Below are 15,153 nucleotides of genomic sequence, written 5' to 3'. Positions count from 1 at the left end.
CTTAGTTTTCCACTTATTCACACTTCTAAGCTATCAAAACAAGAAGCACCAAAATCAGTTACTAGTAATGACTCAATGAAACACAGTTTGTAGAGGTAATTATTCCCTTTAGTATATGCTCAAAGCTCTGCAGTGATAAGAATATCACAAAATCTTTATAAGTAGTTGATAATGGCTTAATTTAAACAGATTCATCTTCAGTCTTATACATCATACCTAGTACATTAAAAAAAAGTTTTCCCTAGGAATATTAAGACAAGAAATCAATAAGAAACATGATGTTATAGACAATAAATTAATTTCACAATCTCTCAGGAATGCCAAATGTATAAATGGAAGCACATTTCCTCTATAAGTTGCAGAATTATGTGTTTTTAATACAATTCCTAGAAAGGTAAATGTATATACATCCAACTATATTTGAAGTGTACTCAGGGAGCTTCCTATTTAAAAAGAATCATATTCAAAATCTTTTAAGGAAATGAGGATAATCGTTCCCTAATTAATCCTTTGTGTAAATCTTGGTTTTCCTTTATTGCGTTTGCTTAATATGAGAAGTATCTGTAGTTTGCACTCTTACTTATTGTTTAGCCAGTGTCTCTGCCAGCTCCAACCTGCAATGGAGGCTGCAGCTGGTGGACACAGATCCACATATCTCCACATAAACTTAAAGTGGCTGATTTTAATGAACATCCAAACTACGAGTTCTTTATTAATAAACCTATAGTCAGTCAAATAGAGCAATAGGGTTTCCAGAGGGCTCTACATTAGCAAAGCATCACTGTTGAATCTATTACCTTAGTTTCATATTTAGATATAATATTGCCTTTTAAATTCAGCATGTATCTCTTAGCTTGATTACACCTCTTCCCAAATCCTCTAATCTACCTCTGAAAAGAGAATCACCCCTTACATGAAGAAAATACTTCCACTGAGGGTTATTCTAGAGAGCTCTTCTTTGGTCATATGGAGGATTATACCTTCTGCTTATTTAAGATAAGACATTATTTTACAAGTAGTGTCAGCAGTAGGAACAAAGGAGAGGCGATGACAACTCAAAGGGAAGTTGGGGAGCTGTCACTGCTGCGAAGATGCCCTTCTAGCCTGGGGTTTTCATCTCACAGCTCTTTCCGAAGCAAGCCCCCCTGAGGACTTTATGTTTGGTTAATCAATTCTAAGAGATGATTTTCCTTAACTACCTTCATGTAATATACATGTATCCTCAGGAGCTTGCTTCCTCAGAGAGCCCTGTTAAGCCTTACTGGGGATGTGGAGGGGTTACAGTGCTCACCAAGGGGTACAACCTATCCAGCAAGCCCACCTTAAGGATTCAACTTTGATCTGCCATAGAAGGGAACCAAGTCTGCTTCATTTAGAGTAAAAAAAAGGACTACTTTATCAAAAAATATATTCAGGAGAACTCAAAATCTCCAGTGGGGCTTCCCTGGTGGCGCAGTGGTTGAGAGTCCGCCTGCCGATGCAGGGGACACGGATTCGTGCCCCGGTCCAGGAAGATCCCACATGCCGCAGGGCGGCTGGGCCCGTGAGCCATGGCCACTGAGCCTGCGTGTCCGGAGCCTGTGCTCCTCAACAGGAGAGGCCACAATAGTGAGAGGCCCGCGTACTACAAAAAAAAAAAAAAATCTCCAGTGTATGTCTCACAATCTAGCCTGTGATGATCCTATTATCTGAAAACTCATTTTTCTATGTGTTTTCTTTTATTTCATATTCTTCTTTTCTCAGCTTTACAGAGACATATATTCTGACCCTATTCTCTCTACTTTCTTCCACCCAGCCAGCCAACAAAATTTTCTACCAACCCATCCCACACTTACTGGTGTCAACTATGACAAATGCAGATTTGCAGTAGTCAAATGCAGATCTGTCTGAATCCAAGTCAGGTACTCTTTCAATAAGAATCCACAGGAGTTCCCTCTGGGGCAAGATTCCAACCTATTTTTCTGCAATGTCATCTCCAGAACTCCTTACTCAAAATCTCCTCCTGAGCCTATCTGATTCACTTTCCTCTGTGCAAACCGTGGCCATGGCCTATGAAGACCTTGACCTTCTCTTATACCTCTTGCCTTGACATCTATCTCCAAACTTTAAAGTATAGCTCAAGTTCTCCCTCTTCCATGAACTGTCCCCTGGATCTGTGAATATGGAGAGTGATGGAGATAGGAGTTTGTGAGTGGGGAGGAGGTCTGAGTGAACAGTGGACATAGACACTATGTATTATCTCCCAGAATCCCCAGTAACTAGCATCTGCTAGAGTTATTGAACACCCAGCAAATATTCATGGAGTGACTAGACAAGAGAATTGGCCCATTTTCCATTTATTTTGTGTCTGTTAATTCATTTCTCCTCGATCCTGGACACAAAAGAATCCTATGCCTTGCAGGTGCTATACAAATAGGCAGAAATCAGCAGTAATCTGTGGGCATGTCCTAAACATTAAGAAAAAATTAACACCAGAAAACTCCACCAGGATTGCCTAGGGAACAGGCAATACCTCAACATGTATAGGTCAGATGTACATTCCTAAATCCTACCTGCAAGATGTAGGATGCTGCTACTGAACAATAGATTTTTCCCCACTCTTTCTTGGTATTGGGGAGTTATATACCACCAGCATCTACATTCATGACACACTTCTTGAACTTTAATTGTTTTCACTGTGGTTGTTCAATATATCTGGTGTGTACCATGATTAAGCCACAAATTATATAAAGACCTGAATTTGAATAGGTCTCTATCTAAAGGAGAACTGGAGTGGTTAGCAGAGTGACCACTGGCAAACAATATTCAAAACAAACCTCTTGATTCACAGTGGAGACCTACCTCCCAGATGACTCCATTAATGTAAACACAGATTCATTCAACAACAGGCAAAAAGATCAAGCACCTGCATGGTCTTGTAGTCCCATGGCAATCTGATGGCTGTGCAAATACCAAAGAGCTGTTGTGGCTCTTTGTTATAGAAAACGCTGTATCATTTTCATTCTATGACTCCTGACTTTTGCAACAGAACTGGAGATCACTGCCTTGTAAAGGAACTCCACTTGAACAGTTTGGCTATTTTTACATAAATCAAACTAAAATGGAACATTTAGGTGGAATGCTGTTCTTCTGGAGGTATCTGCAATAGAAAAAAACTAATAAATGGCTCTACTGAAGAAAGAAGTAATTCTCTTACTCTTCAAGATCTCAAGCTGGGACTTCCCTGGTGGCACAGTGGTTAAGAATCTGCCTGCCAATGCAGAGGACATGGGTTAGAACCTTGGTCTGGGACGATCCCACATGCCATGCAGCAACTAAGCCCGTGTGCCACAACTACTGAAGCCCGCATGCCTAGAGCTCAGGCTCCACAACAAGAGAAGCCACTGCAATGAGAAGCCCGCACACCACACAGAGTAGCCCCCGCTCGCCAAAACTAAAGAAAGCTCACGCGTAGCAACAAAAACCCAGCACAGCCAAAAATAAATAAATTTATTTTTAAAAAAGATCTCAAGCTGGGGAAAGAGATTCAACAGTAGTACATGGCTCAGAATTAAATCACCTTTATAAGCAGAGACGTGTATCAAGGTTTCCATACAAAGGAATTCCAAGTTGGTGCACACCATCTCTTTTTCTTTACCCATACATTGGGCACTGCTATCTGCTTTGTCCAGAGATAAAGCTTCCACTTCTCTCATTGGGAAAAAAAAAAATCCAAGTTCTGGCAGCTCTCATATTTTTGTGACTTTTTCTTCCAAATTCCCTCCACATGGAAAGTCTTCACTTTCTACTCATCTTTGCATATTAAATCTCCACCTATTCTTCAAGACCAAGCTTAAATGCCACCTTAGGGAAATATTGCAGGGTATGGGAGTGTGAACAACTTCAACCACAAGTTTTCAATTATAGCTGTGTATCAAAATCACTGAGTATTTTTTTTTTTTTTTGTGGTACGCGGGCCTCTCACTGTTGTGGTCTCTTCCGTTGCAGAGCACAGGCTCCGGACGCGCAGGCTCAGCGGCAATGGCTGACGGGCCCAGCCGCTCCGCGGCATGTGGGATCTTCCTGGACCGGGGCACGAACCCATGTCCCCTGCATCGGCAGGTGGACTCTCAACCACTGCGCCACCAGGGAAGCCCCATCACTGAGTAAATTTTAAAAGTATAGGTTCCTGGCTTTCATGCCAGACCAAATGAATCAGAACTTCTGGGGAAAGGAACCAGTATAATTATTTTTGATTTCCTAGGAGATTTTGAAGAGGTCATGACTGGGAATCATCATCTTCAGTTCTGTGTAACTAGCCACAAAATAGATGTATAAGCCTAAAGTGTCCATTCCCTCAGGATGACCTGGGCATGAACAATAACAGAAACAGATGAGGTGAAAGGTCACTCTGTCTACTTAGAGTTGAGTCCACAAGTTTTCCTTTCCCAAAGCCAACACATAATCAAGCACTTTCTTCCTATGGAGAAAATATCAACTGCTCCTTCCTGATAACCAGGAAGAAGTCCTCATCCCAGGGCTCTGGAGATGCCAAATCTCCTGATCAATGTGATGCAGAAATAATGTTACAGACAAAAAGCTCTGACTGTCAGCCAAAACAGTCAGGAACAAAAATGAGAAAACTTGCTCTTGGATTGGTAAGTATATTGTACCTTTACTCCAAAGAGCCCATCGTATTTGCACAGCCAAGAAACATCAAAGAATAAGAAAAGAGAGCTCATATGAGCAAATGTGGATACATTTATTACTACAGCTTTGCAAAATAGATGTGATATTAAAAAGTTGTAAGGAAAGTAAATTTTAACTGAATCTGGTCTTGACTTAAACTACAAAATTGTGAGGACGGTCTTTCAAACAAATGAGATCAAGCACAAGTGTTAAGATGAGTAGTCTAAACTCCAAGGCAAGCCAGGTACTGGTACTCTGGAACTCACTTCAGTGGCTGGAAACTGTACCTTTCCAGGAGGCTTGTAAAATTGGACTATGTCTTTAACAAATCCCTTCTATCACTTCTACTGCACAGGGTAGGAAAAGGGGAAACTTAATGAAGGCTGCTTTTTTTCCTCACACACCCTAACCTGTCTGAGATCAGTTTCTTCATTTATAAACTGGGGATAATATTAACTATCTTGAAGATTGACTGACTTATTGATTGTAAGGAGAGAAGAGGAGAGGAGGATTGACTTTGATTGACTGACTGATACTAGTACTCAGTGAGTGCCTGCTATGTGCCAAACAACAACAACACTGTGAGCTATTATTTCCATTTTTACAGATGAGGAAACTGGAGGCAGAGATAAATAAAGTGACTTGTTGAAATTCATCCAGCCAGTAAGCTGATTTTACACTGTTAATAAGTGGTTCTTATCTCTGGAAATGCATTAGAGTCATTTATGGTCCTTTTAAAAAATAGACATTCCCAAGTAGACCTGGAATAGATTGGGTTGGCCTTGACATTGTTTTAAAGTTCTATTAAAGATTCTCACGTGCAACCAAGGTAGAGAATTCTTGACCTAGATTTATTCGACTAAGAGAATATCAACTCTTCCTTATGACTTATTCATTCAATGAATATTTACTAAGCATTTTCTATGTGCTGAACACTCTGATAGTGCTGGGAATGTATACAGTAGTGAAAAAAAGGATCATGGTCTCTGCCTTCATAGAGCTGACAGTCTAGTGGGGAAGATAGATAATAAGCAACTGAGTGAACAAACTAATTTATAATGAGACATCGGAATACGTGCTTCAAAGGAAACAAACAGGATACTATGACAGGGATTACTGAGAAAGTTAGCTTGAAATAGAGTGAACAGGGAAGGCCGATCTGAAGAGGAGGCTTTTAAGGCAAGACCTAGAGTCCAAAAGACCATGGAAAGTCAGGCAAAGATAGTATCTTTAGATTTGGCAAAAAAGTACAATGAACATTCAGACTATAGATTAGTAATTAGGGACAAACCCTCCATCCTTTGGCCAGAATAATAGTAACACTTTAAAGTTGACTTTATAAGTTTCAAAATTATGGGGTAAAATTATTACAAAATTAGTATTCATAGTTGTTCTTAAACCATAGTTGAGTGGTTTATAATAAAGAAATCTAAAACTCTGTATATTTTTTGACAAAAGATACTACTACTTGTTAAAGTCATTATTGTGTACAATATAATCATTATTATTAGGTTATACATCTCCCTAAACACAATAAAAGGCAAATGGAAGTAAAGGGTTTTGGTTAGCATTTGGGAACAAATTTCTGTCAGGACTGTGAGGCACTAGATTTCCCCTGGAGATGCCTTCTTTCCTTGGGGATCTTTAGGAAAAAGACAGACAGCTATCTGCTTAAGATGAATTAAGAACTCCTGTGGAGTTAGGGAAGTAGGCTATATGACAAATATGTGTGAGAACTGTTGAGTGGCAGCTGAGGAAAGGCCAAAAAAGACAAAAAATGGCCACCCTACCTTTACTGTCAGGGTTATGTGCCAACTTTAAGAAAAAGGAGCAAACTGACGACTTATGGCAACACTCAGAGAAGGAACTAATCCAACTTTTGCAATCTTCTGTGTGCTGCCATTTTGTTTTGCAAGGGGATGAACTAACAGATGAAAATTACAAATGTTTGCATTGATGACATCTGAAGGAAAACAAACTTATTTGTTGTTTTTAACCAAAAAGAAGGAGAGTGAGAGCAAGAGTGAGAACAACAGCACAAGCATGCAAGCAAGAGCCAGTGTGAGCTCTAACCAGATTAAATATGCTTTGTTTAATAGCTATGTAGAAACCTGAAGCTCATAAATTCTCCTTCATGTGCCCAGGACGACAGAGAATTGCAGAGAATTGCAGATTTATGAGCTTCGTGTTAGAAATCTGTAACAGTATCTTCTACATTATACAAGGTTTGTTGAAATAGCATTCCAAGGACTGCTCGCTAGACATTAAAGAAAGTAATGCGAGGCAATCATCAACCACATTTTCACCCATGCTTACAGTCTTTTCTTCATTTAAAGTGTCTATTTTGATCTCACAACACCCTTCTGAAGTAGTGCTTTTAGGTAATACAAAGTAGCCTTGCAAATAGCTTCAGTAGGAAGTCTACCAGCCCTAAAAATGATGTCTGGGCACCTACTTTTCTGCAGTCTTTGCCAGTTTTCAGTGTCCTTCTAAAGGGCAAAGCTGTTCACCAGGACCACCTGAAGTATTAAGATATTCAATGACAATTCTATAGGTACACTAACAGACATGGAACCGTGAAAAATCTTGCCCAAGGAAGGCCGCTGAAAGGATCTTTAGGAAAACAAGCTGGCAACATAATGCATTCCTACTATGTATAACATAATGCATAGAAAAAGAGCTATGTTGGGAAATAATACTAGTAACTCTGGTTCATATCCTGTCACTGAACTGCTGGGTGAATTTAAACACATCTCTAAATGTTTCTGGGTCTCAGTTATTTCATCTGAAAAATGTAATTGATACTGACTGCACACCTGCTTCAGAGGCTGTTTATGAGAAGACAGTGAAATAAGGAGCATTAAGTACTTCTAAAAACACAAAACAATCTATAAATGTAAGAGATTATTATTACAAGAAAGTTCTGCTGGCTAATAGTCTCCTCAAAAAGTCAGATAATCAGGAGAAGAAACTGTCAGTAGCTACCGAGCACTTATGCCTAGATAAAGGAGAAAATAAATGCTCAAAGTCTTTTCATTTTTCCAGCCTATTCTGTTTTATGGACTCTCTGCTACCATCCCAGATTGAGTTATACCACCAATGTACAGTTTCCCATTAATAAACCCACTTGCCCCTATCCTCAAATACAAAAATAGTTGCTAGCTTATTGGGCACATATGTGCCAGATACTTTAACATACATTATCTTATTTAGTCCTCACAGTAATTTGAGAAGGTAGGTTTTCATCTATCTCATTTGCTTTCAGAGAAGCAAAGTAACTTGGGTAAGGACACAGCTAAGAAATAGAAAAACCAATATTTGAAACTCAGGTCTGTGGGATTACAAAACTATTTCTTCTTACGTGGAGTTCTATGACTTTCCACTTTCCATTATTTTATTTTTAAATCACCAATATAAATTGCTAAAACAAAGAGGGGATATTCTTCATGTCCACTGCTTCATACACAAGTACATAGAAACCATACATAAAGCAAATACACGTTTGTGTATGTCTTATTGGTACTTCAAAGTATCCCAGAGCTTAAAATGAGAGATTTCTTCAGCCACCTGACCCGTCACACAAACCAACATAAATATGCTGATTTGAATAAAACATAAACACTTTTCTATCACAATTTCTCATGCCATTCCTTCCCTGTTCAAGTATGCACAAGGCAAAACAAAAAGAAAAGGTCCCAGACACAGCCAAGCTAAAATAAAAAATAAAACAACAACAAAAAATACAGACCTTTAAATGTAGATTCTCCTTGTCCCAGATAAGGATGGGGGTGGGGGGCTTAAGTGGCAAATTTCTGATACATTTCTGATAAATTTCTGTCCCTGGGCTGCATTCTCACCAGGGAAGCCAAGGTCACTCAGATTTTACTGGCATTCATACCCAGGAAAGCGGCTAATGCAGCTAAAATACATAGCACCAATAAAACTACACTAGAAAATATCATATAACTGTAAAGTACTATCCTTAAAAAGACAAACATACCAAAATATATTTTAAAATCTTACAACTCAATAATAAAAGGACAAATAATCCAATTAAGGATCTGAATAGACATTTCTTCAAAGAAAATATATAAACAGCCAGTAAGGACATGAAAAGATGCTCAACATCATTAACTATTAAGGGAAATGCAAATCAAAAGCACAATGAGATACCATTTCACACCCACTAAGATAGCTATTAACAAAAAAAACTAAAATGGACAATAACAAGTGTTGTCTAGTATGTGGAGAAACTGAAATTCTCATAAACTGCTGGTGAGAATGTAAAATGGTGCAGTTGCTTTGGAAAAGTCTGGCAGTTCCTCAAAAGGTTGGACACATAATTACCATATGACACAGCAATTCCATTCCTAGGTATATACCCAAGAGAAATGAAAACAGACGTCCACACAAATATATACAAATATTCACGACAGCATTATTTATAATAGCAAACAAGTGGGAACAACCCAATGTCTGTCAACTGATGAAAGGATAAATAAATGTGGTGCATTCATACAATAGAATAGTATTCAGCCATAAAAAAATGATACATTCTACAATGTGGATAAACCTTGAAAACATTATGCTAACTGAAAGAAGCCAGATGCAAACAGGCACATATTGCATGATTCAATTTATATGAAATGTCCAGAATAGACAAATCAATAGAGGACACCCAGGGCTGGAGAAGATAGGGAGAAATGGGAAGTTACCGCTATGGGTACAGAGTTTTTGGGGAGTGATGAAAATATTCTAAAATTGACTTGATAATGGTTGCACAACTCTGTGAATATACCAAAACACTGACTTGTACACTTTAAATAGGTGAACTTTATGGTATGTACATTTTATATCTACAAAGCTATAAAAAGGCAATATGCCTCATATGAAAATCCACCATCAATTTTTTTCAGAGAGGAAAAGTAGAAAAGAAAATAAAGGTTACACAGCCAGATGTTACAATGAAGAGAGAACTACAGAAGGATGCTGAAATTTCCAACAGCAAACATTCCCCTTTAGTGTATTTGCCTGAGAAGAACGCTCTCTACTGGCTCTCAGCTCACCAGCTCCAAAAACCAGACTCTGTAAAAAAAATCCTCCACTGCTGGGGGCCACTTTGCTGAAAACATGACCTATGAGACTGAGACCAGGGTATCCCAACTTGGGTAAGTATTGGGAAGAGGGTTCTTGCCAGCCTGTTTTTCTACCTTTATGTGTTTTTCTTTCCAAAGAGAAGTTTCGCTAAGTAAGGGAAATAGTAAGTGTTTAAAGCATAGCTCCCAAGGCACCAGCTCATTATTTAATTTATGAACACAGTTCCCTGGCCTTATTGTCCATGTATATACTCAATATGGCAGCTCATCAGCAGGCACAGCAGAAGATGAGTATAATGCCAAGGAAGTTAGGGCTGGGTTAAATTAACAGTGAGCTCTATTTGTCAACTACACAATGCAACTAAATACAGGTACGGTTGTCACCTCTTTTCACAGCAACAATCAAAAAGGAAAAAGAAAATTTAGTGGAGTACCACTGAGGGACTGAACTAAAAGCCTACTCTAACCAGAGATTCCAAAATACCCATATTCCAGTTCTCCATGAAGACTGTGGTCTGCAGCCATATTGCTGATGTGGAAAGGCAATTATTTTTCTTTCTGAAGATAGAAACGTTTTTGGTATACATTCGAAGTCTCCTGGCCTCTGGTTTGGCAACCAGATGACAGAAAATCTTTCCTGTGTAATATACATAAAAACCCACAAGTTTCTTGGACATTTGAAATAGGTTCTTTGACTCTTTTTGTTCTTTCGTTCTGCTTTGACAAGGTGTTCTTCTCTTCCTTGCCTCTTCATGTGAAACTTAAACAAATAAAGCTTTAGTTGAAAAATGAGCTGATATTTACCAAAATAACAAACACACACACACACACACACACATACACACACCAGTTTCCTATGCAAGCAAAAGCAAATGACATAAACAGAATGGTTAGTACTGCAGCGCATCCCAAATAGACACCCAAGTGTTAAGGGGTAAAGGAGATAACATCTGAAGTCACTATCAAGCTAAAATGTTGGCAATTACATTTCTGAGATGCTAATGGAATTTCCATATTCTTTTCAGTCAGACTTACAAGGAGAGGAGAGATGATGGCTCTTCCATATTAAGCCCTTCTCAGTATAGCACTGAAATTTCTAAAAGTCCTTATTGCCTTCTTTTAGGTACCGGACCACAGGTATTCCATTTCTTCTTTTAAACAAAAGCACTATCATTTGCAATGATATTCCATTTTGATAACTCATGGAGTATTTGGCATAGCCACATATTGTATAAATTCAAACAGATCCTAAAGGCATAGTGCAAAAGTTCTGCCCTATGCCAGAGCTAAGCTACCTACAGTTATTTCTACATCCTCTCAACATTCTGCAACAGAAAAGAGAACTCTCTGACCTCTACAATTATCAGGGGGAAAAAAACAAACACTTATCATGTTTAAGAAGTCAAGGATTTCTAAGGATTTTTGGATCTCTTTCAAGGTTTCTTTTTAATGGATGGATGACCCAGTTTTTCCTTTTCTCGCTCCCTCTCCTTTTAAAACATAATCACAAATACTCTTACTAACCCCACCATACCCCCTCCACTGTCCAGTAAATTACCTCTTGAGGATTCAAAAATGTGTTAATTCTTGGCCCAATTCTCATAACCTCAGCAAATCTTTCTCCTCTACATACATCCAATGCACTTGAAAGTAGGCCCATAAGGATTCCATAAGGACCCTGTGAGTGCAATTAGTAGGTATCTCTGCTGTCCGCACTTTTTTTTGTTACAAAAAAGTCTTTCCCTTACCCTTTCCAATGTCACCAGTCAGACATCATCCCCAAAGAAAGAAAGAAAGAAAATTGGCTCTATTTTTGGGGTTTATCTTTAGGGTATTCTTACTTTGCTTAATATCGCTTGGCGCTACCAGAAAGTCAGAAACTTCAGCTTGTAATCTTTACCTCATATTGAGAAGTAGAATATTCTGCCCTGAGTTTTGCTAGTAATCACAAGTCCTTAGGCTAACTCTTTCTGTCCCAGCAGTTCCCACACATGTATGAAGAAGGAAAGCTTTATTTACATCTTTTCTTTTACTTGGATTAATTGTAGCACTTCTGTAAGAGAGTTTATCTTCTAAAGATTGAGAAGTAATTGGGAGATATCTAGAAGTACTACATTTTACTCAAGCTTTTGTAACTCAACACTACTATCAAGGTTCTGGGGATGTGAGCCTCTGCTGCAAAGACAGTGAAGGAAAGCTGAGAGGCAATAATTGAGCTATAATGACAGTCATTTCCCAGCTGGGTGGCACAAAAGTCCTCAGCAGATTAGGGAGTGGGCCTAAGCAACAACTGGGAACACCAAGCACACACACGTCTAAACTAGTCCAATGGGTCACTGAGGCACTTGAATATATTTCCATTTTGACAAAAGGTGTTTTCAGGAATACGGTCTTATGGGAAAGTATATAAATAGGTGCTGCCTCTGTTGTTTGACAAGATGGGTGGAGAAGGGGAATGAAAGCCAAATTCAACTCTGAGGAAAAGCTGGAACTCATTACCATCTAGAAGACATGTCAGGAAGGAACACACTTAGTCACTAGTGTTTTTTTTTACCAAACTACCTTCTACGGGTGGTGTTCAATAGGCCTTCCAGAGCTGAAGTGAAGTAAATCACCACTTAGAAGAACATATGTCCTAATATGCTGGCAGGAGCCTTAGACATTATCAATTCTTATCTTTCATACATTTCCATCATGTTTTACAGATGAGGAAAATAGTACCCAGAGAATGGAAAGGAATTCTATCCACTTCAATATCTGTAAGACTCAGAGCAATGTTTCCTCAACTGTGAAACTTATACTGGTGGTGAGATGATGAGATGAGTTAAGGTGGCACCTCAGTAAACTCTTTTAGTACTTATGCATTCATTTTAATGAGCATGTTAAGAGCACAGGTTCTCACAAACTATTATATGATATTTGGAGATTATTATTATTTTTAGGTGTGATGATAATTTTATGGTTATGTTAAAAAGAGAAAGTTCTTACCTGTTAGAGACACACACTGAAGTATTTACAGGTGAAATAAGTCTGAGATTGGCTTTAAAACACTGCAGCAAGAAAAAAAAGTGAGTGGGGAATTGACAAAACAAAAACTGCAAAATGTTGATAATTGGTGAATCTAGGGATGGGTATATGGGGGAACATTATATGTTGTTCTAATTTTGTGTACTTTTGAAATTTTCTATAATCTTTTTTTTAAGTAGGGGAGGAAATCCTGGTTTCTCATGTACAATATTTATGTGAAAGTTTCTTTTTAAAATAAATTTATTAAGTGCAAAAGGCAAGTCAATAAAAAATGTTAAGTACAGAGTAGTAGAAGTGGTAGGCAGGGTCAAAACCTGTGAAGCTGAAGTTCACTGGGAATGAATGATGTTCAGGAATACTACCCTAGATCAACAGTCCCAAGAGAACTATGAAACAGGAAAGTATTACTGACAAGTACTACGGAAAAGTTCTTCTCCTCAAAATGCTCCTAGATGACAATAACTTATTTTAACGGGATCTTCAGTCACTAATTGGAGCAATTATATTTTAAGTGCTACTTCTAATTTTCCTTTTTAAGACTTTCACAATAAACTAAAACACCAGGGATAAAATCACCTATTCTACAAATTCGAAATACAAATTTACTCTTGCAATAACTAGCTGTGTGACCCTGGGAAAGTCCCTTCACCACTCTGAGCCTCAATGTCTCTGAGCCTCAATGGCTCCTTATATACAATGAGAAGGTATTAAAAACATCTGTCAGGGATACCCTGGTGGCGCAGTGGTTGAGAGTCCGCCTGCCGATGCAGGGGACACAGGTTCGTGTCCCGGTCCGGGAAGATCCCACATGCCGTGGAGCGTCTAGGCCCGTGAGCCATGGCCGCTGAACCTGCGAGTCCGGAGCCTGTGCTCCACAAAGGGAGAGGACACAACAGTGAGAGGCCCGCGTACCGCAAAAAAAAAAAAAAAAAAAAAAAAAATTTGTCAAAGGGTGGGGGCAGGAGCCTCAGTCCATACCCCCAGTGGGTCAGCTTGCAGCCCTGTGCTGTTAATCACAAAAGCAATGGAGATGGTATCACAAATGAAGGCTTGGGATCCGATGATCCTGAGAAAATGTCACAGATTTGAAGGGTTGGGAAGGACTTTTAAAAGTCAGTCAGTGCAGCCCTCTGTGCTACCCAGAAAACCAATCCATTTGTGCTAAATCTGCTGTCCTCAAATGGAGAAACATTATGGGGCTATTCAGAACAAATAGGACTCTTGGCCCAGACTTCAGAAGAGCATGATAAATAAACACTGATCCAGAGAAGAACTGGTTCCTCCATCTTACTCCACCTTTCTTACACAAAGCCAAATTATCAAAGGTTAATTGTTTCACAAGTACTTTCTGAAGGTGTCGATATTTCAGTTGTCTCTGTTTGCTTTTCCTTAACTTGGGCATTACTAATGGCCCTCTGAAAAGTATAGACACTTTACCTGAATGGCCTTCCAGTCTCTGCTTTGTAGAATGGTTAACCTCAGAGAGCAGAGACCATGGTTGGTGAACAGACTTCTACATAATCATAAAACAAATATTTATAGGAAGATGACTATGTGCTAGGTTCAAATCCTTACTACATCACATTTTAGCAGTAGAACCCTAGTCCAGTTCATTTATGTCTTTGAGTCTTAATTTCTTCTTCTATAAAATGGACATTAAGATTACTACCCACTTCACTGGGTCATTGTGAGGATTAAAATGTCAGAGCACTTTACACATATATAACTTTGCAATAAATAAGGTAGGATGGTCCTGGAAAGCAGTTAAGCACAGCAGAACAAATTTCAGAATGCTGATTTGAGTATATGAACTATTTTTGACTACCCATGGTACAGTGAACTAGCCAAATAAATGGCAGAGTTTCCTCCTTGAAAAGTGATTTGATAGACTAGTTTGATTGGTTTTGTTCCTCAAGGCTCAAGGCTTACCTTGCAGTCTAATGATCTACTTACAACTTGAAATCCAGCTTCTATCACACTAGTAAAATAGAAAAAATAAATTTAGATTGATGTTTCATAGCAAATCACAAGAAGCTGTCCTTTTTCTTTTACATACTAGAATTTTTTAATCTAATATTCTATCAATAACTGGACCAACATCTAGAACCTCCATTCTTTTAGAGGATATGAAAAGTATCTTTATAATAATATTCTTGTGAATGATATTTTACTTGATATTCTGATTTGGATTTTTTTTTTTTACAAAAGGTTAAAAAGAAAGCAAGGAAGTCCCTACACACCTGAGGTCCTAACACCTGTCCCTTAAATATTTGTTGTTAACAAAATTGGATACTTTATGCCATACGTATAAAACATTATTTTTACCATGGATGTATAATCTCAGAAAAGTCATGACTCCCCC

At 38.5% G+C, this 15,153-nt stretch overlaps 1 protein-coding gene across 3 annotated transcripts in view; it reads right to left on the bottom strand.

The window, feature by feature from the left end:
• AR (androgen receptor) overlaps positions 1–15,153 on the bottom strand; it is a 163,814-nt gene that overhangs the window by 122,880 nt on the left and 25,781 nt on the right. Inside the window, exon 2 of one of the 3 annotated variants that reach the window (XM_027093613.1) lies at positions 8,291–8,306. The exons of the other annotated variants lie outside the window; for them this stretch is intronic. Within the exon in view, the coding sequence (XP_026949414.1) occupies positions 8,291–8,306 (16 nt within the window). The remainder of the gene's footprint in view (positions 1–8,290; positions 8,307–15,153) is intronic. 3 annotated transcript variants of the gene reach the window in all.

This window comes from Aethalodelphis obliquidens, unplaced genomic scaffold, assembly GCF_003676395.1.
Source record: "Aethalodelphis obliquidens isolate GAN/ISIS:26980383/991018 unplaced genomic scaffold, ASM367639v1 scaffold85, whole genome shotgun sequence".
NCBI lineage: Eukaryota > Metazoa > Chordata > Mammalia > Artiodactyla > Delphinidae > Aethalodelphis > Aethalodelphis obliquidens.
The sequence above is the reverse complement of the archived record's forward strand: the minus strand, read 5'-3'. Positions and strand labels throughout refer to the sequence as shown.